The 14,594-nt window shown below is 36.4% G+C and overlaps 1 protein-coding gene across 1 annotated transcript in view; it reads left to right on the forward strand.

Moving 5' to 3' along the window:
• LOC124595233 (transmembrane protein KIAA1109) overlaps window positions 1–14,594 on the forward strand; it is a 509,204-nt gene that overhangs the window by 212,008 nt on the left and 282,602 nt on the right. The window contains exon 42 of the mRNA XM_047133891.1: window positions 1,356–1,517. Coding sequence (XP_046989847.1) covers window positions 1,356–1,517 — 162 coding nt within the window. The remainder of the gene's footprint in view (window positions 1–1,355; window positions 1,518–14,594) is intronic.

The following is a 14,594-nucleotide window of genomic DNA, read 5'->3' on the forward strand; positions in this document are numbered from 1 at the left end:
ATTCCCTAGGAGAACATCTGATGGCACTGTTTCCTTAAATGTAGCTAGTGTTACCTTACAAGGATATTATGGAGATGGGTGTTAAAGAACTGCTGAGTGGGATGGAGGAGGTCTGTTTGTTATAAGGGGAATTAATGTGCTGCAAAGATGATTTGCCGTTATTATATATCAATGAGGGTTTTATACACACACACACCAGAATGGTGTCCCTTCATCCAGTAGTAAAATGTGACCAACTGAGTAAGGGAGGAAGGTGTCACAGTGTTTTAAGACACTGGATACATATTTGGGAGATTGTTGATTCAGGTCTCTGCCTTGACATCCAGATTTAGTTTTCAATGGTTTTCCTAACTTGCTTCAGGTGAATGGCAGGATTTTTCCTTTGAGAAGTACACGACTTGAGTTCTTGCCCTGTCCTTCACCAGTCCAAGTTTGTATTCCATCTGTAATGACCTCATTGTCAGAAGAACATTAAACACTAAGCTTCTTTCCTTAAGTGTGACTCTCAGCAGTATTTCGTCCACTGTAAGGAAACATACCTGTTGCAACTGAATCTGTTTCTGTTCTTAAAGTGACAACAGTACAATTGCAGTTGATCTTCAAAAGGCTGTAAGATCGACTGAAAAGATAAGTTTACGAGTTTTCACAGAGATAACGATTTTTGTAGATTTTAGTATTTCATGCCATGTTATTAACTAACCAGAGTACAAAAATTATAATCACTATTTTAAATCTGAACAAATTTGTGTGGTGTGGTTCTAAAATTTGATAACAATTCTGTCTCCTGTTGCAAAGTATTCATAAAGTCACTCATTGAGTTTACCAGTGTTATTTACGGATCAATGAGTGACTCTTGTTTCAGAATAAGAGGTGCTGTTGGTCATGAAGACATTAGGCTGGCAATATGTGTTTACCAGACCATCCCTGTTGTGAGTCTGCCTGCAAAGGCTAACTGATTAGGATTTGGAACATAGTGAAATCTTATAGCATAAGAATAGTCACCAGCATTCAGTGTAGTCACTTGTCCAAACATCAAATATATGTTTGTGAATGTAACATGGATGATTAAGCCTTTGATATAATTTCTAAAAACATTTTGTGGAACTATTGAAAGATAATGAGCCAGGCATTGTGGAGGTTGTCACTCTAGTACCAGTGCAAATTCCCACTCTCTCAGATACATTAACCGTTTATTGTGCCAAACAGTGTACAATCCTGTAGTTTTCCATTGCAGGTAAGTCATATTTTAAACAAACTGTGTTTTCATGCAGTAGTCACTGACAGTGGTGCTGCAAGTGTCTTTAATTGAAGTTATCATCATTGAATGATTAATGTAAATTATTGTTGCTATACAGAGTCGTTATGGGCGTTACACACCATTGTCAAAGACATTGCAGGAAGATCCATCCTGTCAGCTTTGTAATGTTCTGCAGAAGTACGTACTACAGACAGATTTGACAAGCATAGAAGCCAGTCTTCGGGAAAATGAACTGCCTAACCTTTCTACACTACGGCAAGTGAGTTCACCATTCCCACACACACACATATATATATATATATATATATATATATATATATATATATATATATATATATATATATATATATATTTTAGAATTTCACATTTTAATGAGTATAGTAGTGATATTGCATCAATAGTTTTAGATAATTTCTGTGTTTTGATTCTGAATTCAAAATCTTTTTGATAGTCTGATGTCTATAAATAAAAATAATTAAACTGAGGCACTGAGAACCATAAAAACCCAAATCACAGACACAAAAGTTTTGAGAGAAAGAAGTGTTTGTAAAAATCAAATTTGTAGGCAAACCATCGCCCTCATAGGTCTGACTTCAAGTCTCAACATCTTATATTTCCTATAAAAAAGTAATGTACCCACTTCATGTTGTGAAATTTTAATTAACATTTAGAATTATTGTATATATTCTTATGACAGTAGTGTCTTTTTGACAGTTGTCAGGTTTGCAATTAATGTGAAACTACTGGGTATCACACGAAAAAACCACCAACAACTAACAGTCTGCTCATTGTCACCTGCCATGTATTGTTTTGAAACTGTTATGACTCGTTTTGTATTGTCAGTATTTCTTTATCATCTAATTATGCAGTGTTGTCTGTTTGTTTTGTGTATGTGCTCATGATGGGCAGCAATTTGTATGTAATGGGAAACAGTCTGTACTCGGAGCTGCTTTTTCATGCACATCCCTGTAGAATCAGAACATAGAAAACAGATACTAAATGCACCACACACACAACTATGACCTATTCCAACACTTCATGATCCTCATTATCATCATTTTCATTAAGTACAATCTGTGGCTAGTGGTATTTATAAAATTGTCTTTCCATGAAATCTAGTTTTTTAAGTCTTTGTATTTCAAGGCTGATATGTGGCTGCCACCTACACATATGGGCACTAGATTTTACAAGGCATTTACATATTGTGAGGAACTGTCAAAATCTGGTCTCCCTTATTGTTACTTGCAGAAAATCATTGTCTCCCATGACTCCAATGAAGAATGTGTAATTTGAAACAACAGTTCCAGGCAACCCGTTGAAAACCTCATCATTGTAAACTTTCTGAAATCTACATTGTTACCATGTACACCAACATTTGATTTGGAATTCATTTTTGTAATACTGTTAAAGGTTTTGAAATTCTCAGCATCCATTTCACAGACTACAATAGGCTTAGGTAGTCATGATTTCTGTATAATGTGACACCAACCAACAGGCAAGAAAAATGAAACAGTTTTCCTCTTCACGTTTTCTTTCTGATCAAAGTCAGCATCACATGTCAGAATAGTGTGGCCGGGAACTAAAAATTTGCAAGTTTCACCTCAAATTATCCAGAGTGGGGAAAAAAAAAAAAAAACTTTTAAGTGCAGTTGCACGAGTAGGAATAAAATGATAATGTGTTAATTAATGTTAACTTCCGACTTCAGCAGCTACTCAAACAAACACTCTGCCAATATACCTCCAATTGTGAAGTACTGCTGTGTACATGATGTAGACAGTAAAATATGATAACTATTGAGTGGGCCGGCGGAGTGGCCGAGCGGTTGTAGGCGCTACAGTCTGGAGCCGCGCGACCGCTACGGTTGCAGGTTCGAATCCTGCCTCGGGCATGGATGTGTGTGATGTCCTTAGGTTAGTTAGGTTTAAGTAGTTCTACATTCTAGAGGATTGATGACCTCAGAAGTTAAGCCCCATAGTGCTCAGAACCATTTTTTTGAACTATTGAGTGGTGCAGAGCAATTATGCTTTATGCTTTGTATGATTATGGAAGTGAATATTAGAGAAATCAGTGAGACAGGTTTCCATGAATGTTCATTTATTCAGTGTGGGCCTACAGCACAGATGAAGCTGGTTCACCTTAAGATCAACAGAAGTCAGGAGCTTGAATGCATGCTACAGTCTCAAAATCAACAATGGTGTGCTTTAGGTCCTTATTATCCTCAGTTAATGTTTTGCATCATACTGCTTGTTTCCAGGCAGACTGCTAATCTGAAATTAATTAACAATATACTGACATTAAGAATGTGGCTGCAAAAAATACCAAATAGTTAGTCTTTGTAGTTACTTAACACTGTAAAATGTTCCAAATTTCTCTTGTTAGTCACTCAGGTCTATGTTGATTGAACACGAACTGTTTGCGAGCCAGTAGTGTCTCTGAAAATTCATTCCAGTTGTACTATTTCATAATAAACAACCACCACATGTTGTACGAAATATTATATTATAATATAATATATATTATATATAATATAATAATATATAATATAATATAATATAATATGAAATTAATAGAAAATTGACAAAAGCATTCTGTATGAATACAGTAGAGAATTCAGGTTGTGTATTTTTATACAATATCTGCTGTTATGGGAAAAACTGGACTGCTCAGAATGAGCTACTATGTGGACAGAAGAAAGTTCTGTACATCCTCTTGTTAACTTCAAAAATATGTATCGGTCTCCTTTAATTTCAGTCTCTTAAAAAGATTTGTATAATTCATGGACAGATCTTAATATGGATGTATTAGAATAATAAATTATAGGATTAATGTGTGATGAACACGTCTTTGTTTTGTTGGGTTGTGTTGAAAGAACCGTATGGCTGTATTTCATAAGAACTGCCACAATATTATACTGGAACTATTGAGATTATACCACTTTATGGGATGTTGCCCTTCATTTAAACTACATTTCTTGGATGACCGTCTGAATTATTCCTGGTGTTGTTAGTGATGTACATGGAGAATGGTTCCACCATGACAATTCTCAAATGGAAAAGTGTTGTCAAGGAAAATGGACTGCCACAATGTTGTCCAATTACTGTGGACCCTCACAAAACAACGTTCCTAAAGAAATCACAGGAAATCTTTACTCATAAGTAACTCACTTTGTTTAGTCCTTTGTGTGCTGTTTGCATTTGGAATACTTGTTCTAAGAGCATGTCACTTTGCCAATGACATATAATGCACAAGCCGCTGTAAGAAAGTATAAAAAACTATTATTATATTATTATATTATTCTGAAATTAGCTTTTTATTCAGTGAGTGAATTATCTTCCAGTGTATTGTTCTTGTAACTGAAAAAAAATTTCCATTACCCAGTGTTATTAGAAAGAAGAATTTCAAAAGACAGCAACCCAATTTAAAAGACCAATAATCAAGGGTAGATTGTATAGTGAAGTATCACAAACTGTAACAGGCCAGAAGCACCAAAAATGGGGTTTTACTGTACTTTCACTATCTGGAGTCAAAGTCATTCCCTATTAGCCAAGAAATGTTCCTTAAAATTTCCATAGGAGGTGTACAATTTGAATGATCATGTCTGGTTCTTCCTACCTTGAATGTCAAAGTATTCTGGGGAACAGAGTTGTTGAGCCGGCGAAAGGCAATGTTGGATACTGTTTGATGGTTAGAAAGAGGTGATGATACCCATTTCAGAGGAAGAAACCCCAGAAAGTTTAGAAAATGAAGGAAAGCAACTTATCTACTAACACACAGTTGGATCCTAGAATAGAACAGCAACATGACAACAAAAATCAAATGTACTTGCTACTATCTAAAGAAAATTCTCTCTCTAAAGCAAGTGAGAGTGAGAGTTTGGAAGAACTGGAACTGTATCAGCTATTGCTAATCAACAGAGAAGTGTTTTCTGATAAGCCAGGAACAATTATAGGATATGAATGTAAACTGAAAATAAAATTTGACGAATCCATTAAAAAAGAAAAAAAGCCCTTAGTGTATTCCAGTAGCCCTGAAAGAGCAGATCAAGCCAAAGATAACAAAAATGTTAGATCAAGGTGTTACAGAGAGGTCACAGTGCCTTTAGCAACCCCTTTTAGTAGTATGTAAACCAAATGGTAAAGTTTGATTAGTGTTAAATATTTGAGTCCTTAACCAAGAAACATAAGGCAAAAAAGTGACCGGCCTTTAGCAATGGAAGAAAATTTATAGAGATTAAGGAGTGCTGAAAATATCAGCAGCATGAACTTGATGCATGGATATTGGCAAGTACTGTTACATACAGTTTTGAGAAAATAAACTGCTGTTGTCCACAAAGAAAGATCTTACCAGTTTTGAGTGCTACCTTTTGGATTAGAGGTCTGTCTCTGTACTTTTGAGGGCTCTTTACAATCTGGCTGTTGGTAAAGAACCGGTGTACAATGTAATTCTCTCTGTCAGCGACACATCATATTAATAATTTATTAATCGTGGGAAGCACACAAACGCTTATTACAAAATGTCATACAAAGTTTCCAGGAGACGGATGTGACAGTGAAACTGATAGTGTTCACGTGTTGCGAGAAAAGAAATAACATACCTGGACACATTACTGATGAGTGTTGCATGACCTTATCTAAAATTGAGTTGAAGCAATCACTCAGTGCACATCTCTTCAAAATTGAGAACAGTTGAAATTTTTATTGGGTTTGGTCAGATTTTGTAGAACTTAGTATATCAAACAATTGTATGGCAAAGCTCTTAAAGGAAAATACAAAGTTTAAATTGTTCAGGGGAAGAAGAGGCCTTTAATGACATCAAAGAAGCAATGAGGAAAGTGAAAATTTTGAACCACCCTAATTTCAAGGGAGTGTGTAAAATGTTGGCTTATACATTGGATTTTAAGTTAAACTGTGAGACCTTCCAATGGGAATTAAATAATGAAGATAAACATTAAAGCATTGCGTTCAGAAGTAGTTTTCCTAATATTAAACATCTACATCATTATTTAGTTACCGAGAGAGATGATTTGACCGTAGTATGGAGCTTCAAATGCTTCTAGTACCTTTTTGCAGGTTACAAAAAAACTACATACACAGATCAATTTTTAATGAACACAGGCCATCTGCATCATACCTTAATATGGTGGATTCTGTTCCTGCATGAGTTTAATTCTGAAATTAATATATTAAAGGTCCGAAAAACAAAATTCTGGATGCTTTATCTCGACTTATGATAGGAATATATGATGAGGAAATGTCAGGAGCCAAATTGAGACTGTACTGTTTTCTAATATATCCGCTGTCCGCGGATAGGAAAATCTTATAGTGTGAGTTATAGCATTTTTATTTAAACGAAAGTCTTTCTTCAAAATTTACAAAACAATATTCGTGAGGTAGGACTGATCCTCCAAGCCTACCAATAACTAAATCAGAGATTCTTCCAAACATAAACTGTCTGTAGTAACCATAAAACTTCACCAAACCAAGCCCCGGGCGTCTCGTGAAGAGCGGCCCAGAGTCCACGTTACCGTCACCTGAGTCTGGGGACAAGTAGAGGCACTGCGAGGATGGCTCCGGTATGCTGGCGGTGGTGGACGATGATGTGGCGGCTACAATGACACCAGTGGGCTCGCTTGGCGTGAACTGCCTCTCCAGGCTCCTGCGCCAGCCTAAATACTGCTTGGCACATGGATATGGCTGACTCTATTTGCAATCACGTGTCGAGCGGAAGGAAAGAAGTCCGCTGCTGTAGCGACCTCTTGCGGCGCCATGGACCCCTCCTGGTGGTCTGTGGGAAGCGTCTGTGTTTCCGGGACGACTGGTCAGGCTGACCCCTACTCGGTCCGGGACCCGCTGTACTGGTCTGCTTTGCGGGAAGCGAGAGTTGCAGGTGCTTAGTTTGGACACACTGTTTTCAAAACAGCGGAACATACAAAAGGAATAAAGGCTTTTGAAAATAAGATTATGCATTTACAAGAAGAAGATCCTAATTTGAATTAATTATCCAGTAAAACCAAGAAATGATGAAAAAAGATAAAGTTTTAGGTAAATGGAAACTTTACAATAATGTGTTGCTATACCAGAAGAAAAAGACCAAGACCTGGACATGGTGTCATAGTATGCAGCTATTGCAACATTTGACAGGTGGGGGGATGGAAAGAGATTATAGCATCTGTGATGTTCTTAGTGACTGTCCAAAATCATTGTACTGTGCTGGGTTTATTGACTGTGCCCTGCTTATGTAACAAGGCTTATTTGTTCTATAAGTAGATTCCCACAAGAGCAATAGCAGGGATCTGTGAAAGCTGAGACAGGTGAGGATGTAATTTTCTTTTTACAATCTAAAACAATATTATCTGTGATGTGATTCACCTCTTTGTATGAATTGCTGTGAAAGAAATTAGGAGGGGGAAAAACATCAAAGTGTTGATAAGATTAAAATGTAGTACACAAATTGAATTTTCAGTAAGTAAAGTGATTCCAATCTTAAGGAAAACAACTAGGACTTCTTTTGTTGAAGTTTAAGTTTCTAACAATTTAAATAAGACACTTAAAAGCCTTATGGGGAGTTGAGACACTAAGTTCCCTAAAGTCACAAAGAGTTATGGAAGGGTTTTGTTGATGTTAGTGTTCAGCTTAACTTTTGTAAACAGCACCCTGGTAAGAGAGGAGCTTGAACACGAGAGTGAGGTGTACAGATTTTTGTATTAAAATCTCAGTTTGAACAAGTTGTTTGTAAATTACAGATATTTCAACAAGAAGTTTCAGATAAAAAAGAAACAATTATTACTTTAGAGATGGAGAAGTAATACTGGTGTACTGAAATAAAGGATGGAATTGAATACTGGTGTACTGAAATAAATTGCATGTGTTGACAGTAGGCTAAGAAATAAAACAGAATCAACACATGCAAAATTAAACAATGGGAAATCCAGGATGGAATCTAACAATATTTTTGTTGTGCCTACACCTCTTATTCATACAACTGATTCATGATTTTCATAACTACATAATACAGAAGAATTTGTTCAATAAAATGAGTTTTGGTAAGTGATTTCTTGAGAAAATAAACAGGTTTAAGATAATGCAATTTTTTCCTGTGATTTGCTTGTTATATATGGAAACATGGACAACAATAAAAAGTACACAACCTGAATCCTTTACTGTTTTCATATGGAATGATTTTATTGATTTTTTAACAATTTCATATTTATGGCACAATACTTTGTACATCATGTGATTGTTGTTTATTGTGGAGTAATATGATAGGAATATGTTTTCTATGAGATACTGAGAACTGCTGGCTCACTTTTCAAGATGGTGCATAAAAAGTTGATGTTCACTCTACATAGATCTGAATGACTATCAAGAGAGATTTGAAAGATTTAGGTTGTAAGTAATTACAAAGACTATCTATTTGGTATTGTTTGGAACCATAGTCTTAATGTCAGTATATTATTAATTACACTTACATTAGCAATTTGACAGGGAACGGATAGTATGATGCAAAACATTGTTTTAGCTTAAACAAAAGACATAGGTATGCATAAAGGAAAATGGCAAAAAGTAAAGAAAACTAAGAAGTGCCTCACGGCAGTCTTGAAAGCTGGCAATGAACAAAGAGGTCTTGTAGGTACAACATGCAATAGCATGTTGTTATTCGTGCAGCACAGTCTCAATCAATTAAGGTGCTGTGGACCATAAGGACGTAAAGCACACCACTATTGATTTTGAGACTGTAGAATGTATGCAAGCTCCTGACATCTGTTGATCTTTTGTTGAACAATCTTTATCTGTGCTTTCCCACTCGAATGGAAATCGGCAGTGCTTTTTTGTAGTGAAGTTCCGGAGTTATAAAGTTTTAAAGATCGCCAGTAATAAAATCTCGAGTATAATTGTGCACTGCGTTGACTAAATTGTCCAGAAGCTTGAAGTCATTTTTTAGTTTCCGTGTGTCCATGAAGTCTAACCGTGTATTTCACTGTGGTTTTCTGTGAATATAAATCTAGGAGGATCTGGCTGGAGCACAGCAGATGTATTTATCTCGTACCACTGGCAAGCACTTGTCGCTAAGCTGATGAATTGCTCCCATTTTCAGTCTCTAATGAAGTAACAGCATGTACTTTTTCACTTTCTGAGCCTCTAAATTCAGTGTCAAACTCAGGATCACTATAATCATACTTTTTAAAAGTATTGCCTAAACAACAAAACAGTGAAGTGTGAAAGTGCATATTTTGTTGTAGAGCATCTAAGGCTGCTCACATTAAGGATGATATCAAGTGGCAACCACATCAACCAAAATGTAACAGCCAGGCTACAAATGTAGTACCAGACGCTGTGTAACAGCCAAACACTTAACCATCAGCGCAGAAAGCGGTATAACTGGAGTTTTATTTTTTTGAAGGTCTTTCCTTAAGTTGCTCGAGTATACTCCGATTTTTAAGTTTCTGTCAAAATAATAAAAACAAGATAACTCAGGTTTTTAAGTTAGGGGTTAAGTTCTCATATGTCCAGGGCCAGTTTAAGCCCCGAAGGTCATATGCCAAGCTGGAGGGTTGCCTGAGGTGTCCTTAGTGGAAAATTTGTACACAGGGTGTATCATATTATTATGTTGATAACTATTACTGTGATCCCTCTAGTCACTATTCAATAAAACAATTTTTTCTTGTCATACACATTTTGCCTTTATTATTTATTTACACATCAAGTTCCGTAGGAACAAATTGAGAAGCAAATCTCCAAGATCGTGAAATGTGTTGGTATATGAAATTACAACATAAAAGTAATAACAGATAAAAATAAAATGTTTATAAACCTGAAAAAAAGTCAAGCCATAAGTTTAAGTAAACACAATAAACAGTATAACATAAGAATCACTAAAATTTTTAAGGAACTCCTCAACAGAATAGGAAGAGTGATCCATGAGGAAACTCTTCAGTTTCGATTTGAAAGTGCATGGATCATTGCTAAGAGTTTTGAATCCAAGTGGTAGCTTATTGAAAATGGATGCAGCAGTATACTGCACTCCTTTCTGCACCGGAGTTAAGGAAGTCCGATCCAAATGGAGGTCGGATTTCTGCCGACTATTATGTGAATGAAGGCTGCTTATTCTTGGGAATAAGCTGATACTGTTAACAAGAAATGACAGTAAAGGATATATATATTGAGAGGTCAATGTCAAAATATCCAGACTCGTGAACAGGGGTTGACAAGAGGTTTTCAAACTTACACCGCTTATTGCCCGAGCTGCCCATTTCTGAACCAAAAATATCCTTTTAGAATGGGAAGAGTTACTCCATAATATAATAACTACAACATAAGCGAATGAAAATAAGCAAAGTAGACTAATTTTCAAGTCAAGCGATCACTTACTGCAGATACCGTTTGAATAGTAAAAATGGCAGCATTAAGTCTTTGAACAAAATCCTGAATGTGGGCTTTCCACGACAGTTTACTATCTATCTTGACACCTAGAAATTTGAACTGTTCAGTTTCACTAATCATATGCCATTCTGTGAGATTAAAATGTTGGGCTTTGTTGAATTGTGTGTTAGGAACTGTGAAAACTGAGTCTTACTGTGACTTAATGTTAGTTTATTTTCTACAAGCCATGAACTTATGTCATAAATTGCACTATTTGAAACTGAGCCAATGTTGCACACAACATCTGTTATACTACCAAGCAGGTGTCATCAGCAAACAGAAATATTTTATAGTTGCCTGTAATACTAGAGGGCATATCATTTATATAAATAAGGAACAGGAGGGGCCCCTAACACTGATCCCTGGGGCACCCCCCCATTTGACAGTACCCCACATCAGAGCCATTCTCAACACGGTGAATTATGACCTTTTGTTGTCTGTTGTTCAAGTAAGAGGTGAACCAGTTCTGAGCTACTCCCCGTATTTCTTAACGGTCCACCTTCTGGAGCAATATTTTGTGATCAACACAATCAAACGTCTTATTAAATCAAAAAATATGCCTAGCGTTCAAAACCTTTTGTTTAACTCATCCAGTAACTCACAAAGAAAAGAGAATATAGCATTTTCAGTTGTTAAATGACTTCTAAAGCTGAACTGTACATTTGATAGCACATTATGTGATATAAAATGATCAATTATCCTTACATACACAGCCTTTTCAATAACTATAACAAACACTGATGGCATAGAAATAGGTCTAAAATTGTCTACGTTACCCCTTTCTCTCTTTTTATAAAGCAACTTTACTACTGAGTACTTTAATCGTTCAGGAAACTGACCATTCCTAAAGGAAAAATTATAAATATGGCTAAGTACAGGGCTAACATGTTCAGCACAATACTTTAATATTCTACTAGGCACTCCATCATAACCATGAGAGTCCTTAGTCTTCAGTGATTTTAATTATTGATTCAATCTCCCTCTTTTCTGTATCACAGAATAGTATTACAGACATCAACTTGGAAAGGTATTTGCTAAGAGAGTTGTATGATTTCCTGTAGAAACTAATTTTTTATTTAATTCACCAGCAATGCTCAGAAGATTACTGTTAAATACTGTACATATGTCTGATATATCAGTAACAGAGATATTTTTACTGCGAACTGACTATTTCGTCGACCTTGTGCTGCTGACCAGATACTTCCTTCACAACTGACCACATGGTTTCAATTTTGTCCAGTGAATTAGCTATTCTATTTGTGTACCACCTACTCTTTGTCTTCCTAATAACATTTTTAAGCACCTTACAATACTGTTTGCAATGGGCTTCTGTAGCTTGATTGTGACTACTTCTAACATTTTGATATGATTCCTGCTTTGTTCTGCATTATATCCGTATCCCACTAGTCAGCCACCCAGTCTGCCTTTTACTGCTAGTATTCCATTTAGAACATTCAAATGGGAAGCAACTCTCAAAGAGCATGAGCAATGTGTTAAGGAAAGTATTGTATTTGTCATCTATGTTATCGGCACTATAAACATCCTGCTACTCTTGTTCCTTGACAAGGTATAAAAAACTCTCCAGGTTTAAAAAACTCTGTATTGCCGTTGGATTAACTTCCCTACATAGTTTGTAATTATATGTGACATTTGTTTGAGTACAAAAGCCTTTCAGTGTTAAAATTTGTGCATCATGGTCTGAAAGGCCATTAATCCTTTTACTAACAGAATGCCCATCTAGTGATGAAGAATGAATAAAAATATTGTCCGTGGCTGTACTACTGTTTCTCTGCACCCTGGTTGGAAAAAGCAAGGAATTCAATGACCTGGAATAAATACATATTTGAATGTAAACTATTTTGCTTTACATTTTGACATTATATATCGAGGTTATAAATAGTTCTGACACTTTCTGCTTATATGTGATGCAATAATAGTATAAATTTCTGCTTATGAATTTTTATATGCTGGTCTACATGTGTTCTTTTCCACGTTTTCAGTTTTTCTGCTTTGTGCCATGTGAAATTTTGTTTTCACAGGAAACAAGCGTTTGTTTACTTAATGTCGCGTTTTGGATGGTGTTGCCAATTGGTGAATGTTGTTGTTGTTGTTGTTGTTGTGTGTGTGTGTGTGTGTGTGAGAGAGAGAGAGAGAGAGAGAGAGAGAGAGAGAGAGAGAGAGAGATAATAATACGTGAAACTTAAGATGAAAGGACAACAAATGGTTGATTATGTACCATGATTAGCAGTGAAAACAACCAGTTTCAACACTCACTAGATTTAGATTTGTTTTTAAAGGTCTTACCAAAAGCCGAAGGAATGGCAAGTAGGGGGGCAAGGGGAGGATGATGTGTAGCTTCTGTGGGGGGCAGAAACGGGGGGGGGGGCGGGGGGGGGGGGGGGGACCAAATGAATGTTTGCTTGTGTGGGAAAATTTTCCTATTGTGCAGCAGTACTTCTTTCACAGACACACTTAACTGGAATCTATGAAAAAACACCATTCGTATCTATTGAAATCATGGCCAAGAGTTTTTGTAGCAGACTTGATATCATTATAAAAACCATGTCACTCTCCTTCAAGAAATATTCAGAAAAAAAACAGCAAGAGGATTATGATAGACATTCACTTTCATATCACAAAGAAGAGTCCACCTTTTTAATTGTGAAGTTAAAAGCTTTCTGTTGCTTCAACAAATTTAAATCATGAAGAAAATCATTTAGGTCCTCCTTTTTATACAAAGAGTGACACAGTGACCTTGAAATATTTGAGTCCTTTAATGTCTTCTGTGTGTTTGTCACTGCATTCATCTGCACCACTGCCATATTCTCATGAGACACTGATATTGGTAATTCTCCACGTGACAAACAGGCCCTGTAACAGATGGTAAATCACGATATTGCACAGGTTTCCTTCTTTTCAGGCATTTCGCCTCCAAAAATAACAGTCCATTGGGTCGCTTGTTGGCTCCCTCTGAATCATGGGAGCAGCAAAGGACATATGAATGTTTTAACCAGCCTGTCAGGACAATGAACAGTATGTGTGGGTAGCTCAGTTTCTCTCCTGGTCACCAACTGTACGCCCGAAATAAAGTTTGTAACACTTACTTACAAGAGAAATAAGGTTCAGTTTTACAACTTCAGGTAGCTCTCCACAGATGTAGCAAAAAGAATTTGTGCTATTTACGCAATTATGAGGCATTTTTTCTTACTAGAAAAAAGATACTCATATCATATAACAAAAGTAAGTAGGTGTGGGAGACAATGGAGGATGAGACTGGTAGAACCAGAAATGAAGAAGTGTGGATAGTATTAATAGTAAACGATGCATTGATAACAGATGTGTGCAGTGTGGCAGAACTTTGTTAAAAAGTATTTCATTACTGTTAGTGAAAAGATGCGATAGTCAAGTTTGGCGAATTCTACCGTGGAATATATCAGATCAGTCATTACAAAGAACTTCAGTGATACAAATAAGACCCTTACTACACCATTAAAAGCTGTGTCCACCATAACATGTTCAAAATCAGAAAATTCAAGTGGTTACGATAAAATACCAACAAAGTTAATTAGAGAGAGTGTAGAGTCTTATCTCACTAGGGGTATGATAGACCTTTGGAAAAAAAGAGACCAACTTGCATGAATATCAAGAGCTCAGATGGAAACCCTATTCTAAGCAAAGAAGGGAAAGCAGAAAGGTGGAAGGAGAATATAGAGGGTCTATACAAGGGTGATTTACTTGAGGACAATATTATGGAAATGGAAGTGGATGTAGATGAAGATGAAATGGGAGATACGATACTGCGTGAAGAGTTTGACAGAGCACTGAAAGACCTGAGTCGAAACAAGGCCCCAGGTGTAGACAAAATTCCATTAGAACTACTGACGGCCTTGGGAGTGCCAGTCCTGACAAAACTCTA

Source organism: Schistocerca americana, chromosome 2, assembly GCF_021461395.2.
Source record: "Schistocerca americana isolate TAMUIC-IGC-003095 chromosome 2, iqSchAmer2.1, whole genome shotgun sequence".
Lineage (NCBI taxonomy): Eukaryota > Metazoa > Arthropoda > Insecta > Orthoptera > Acrididae > Schistocerca > Schistocerca americana.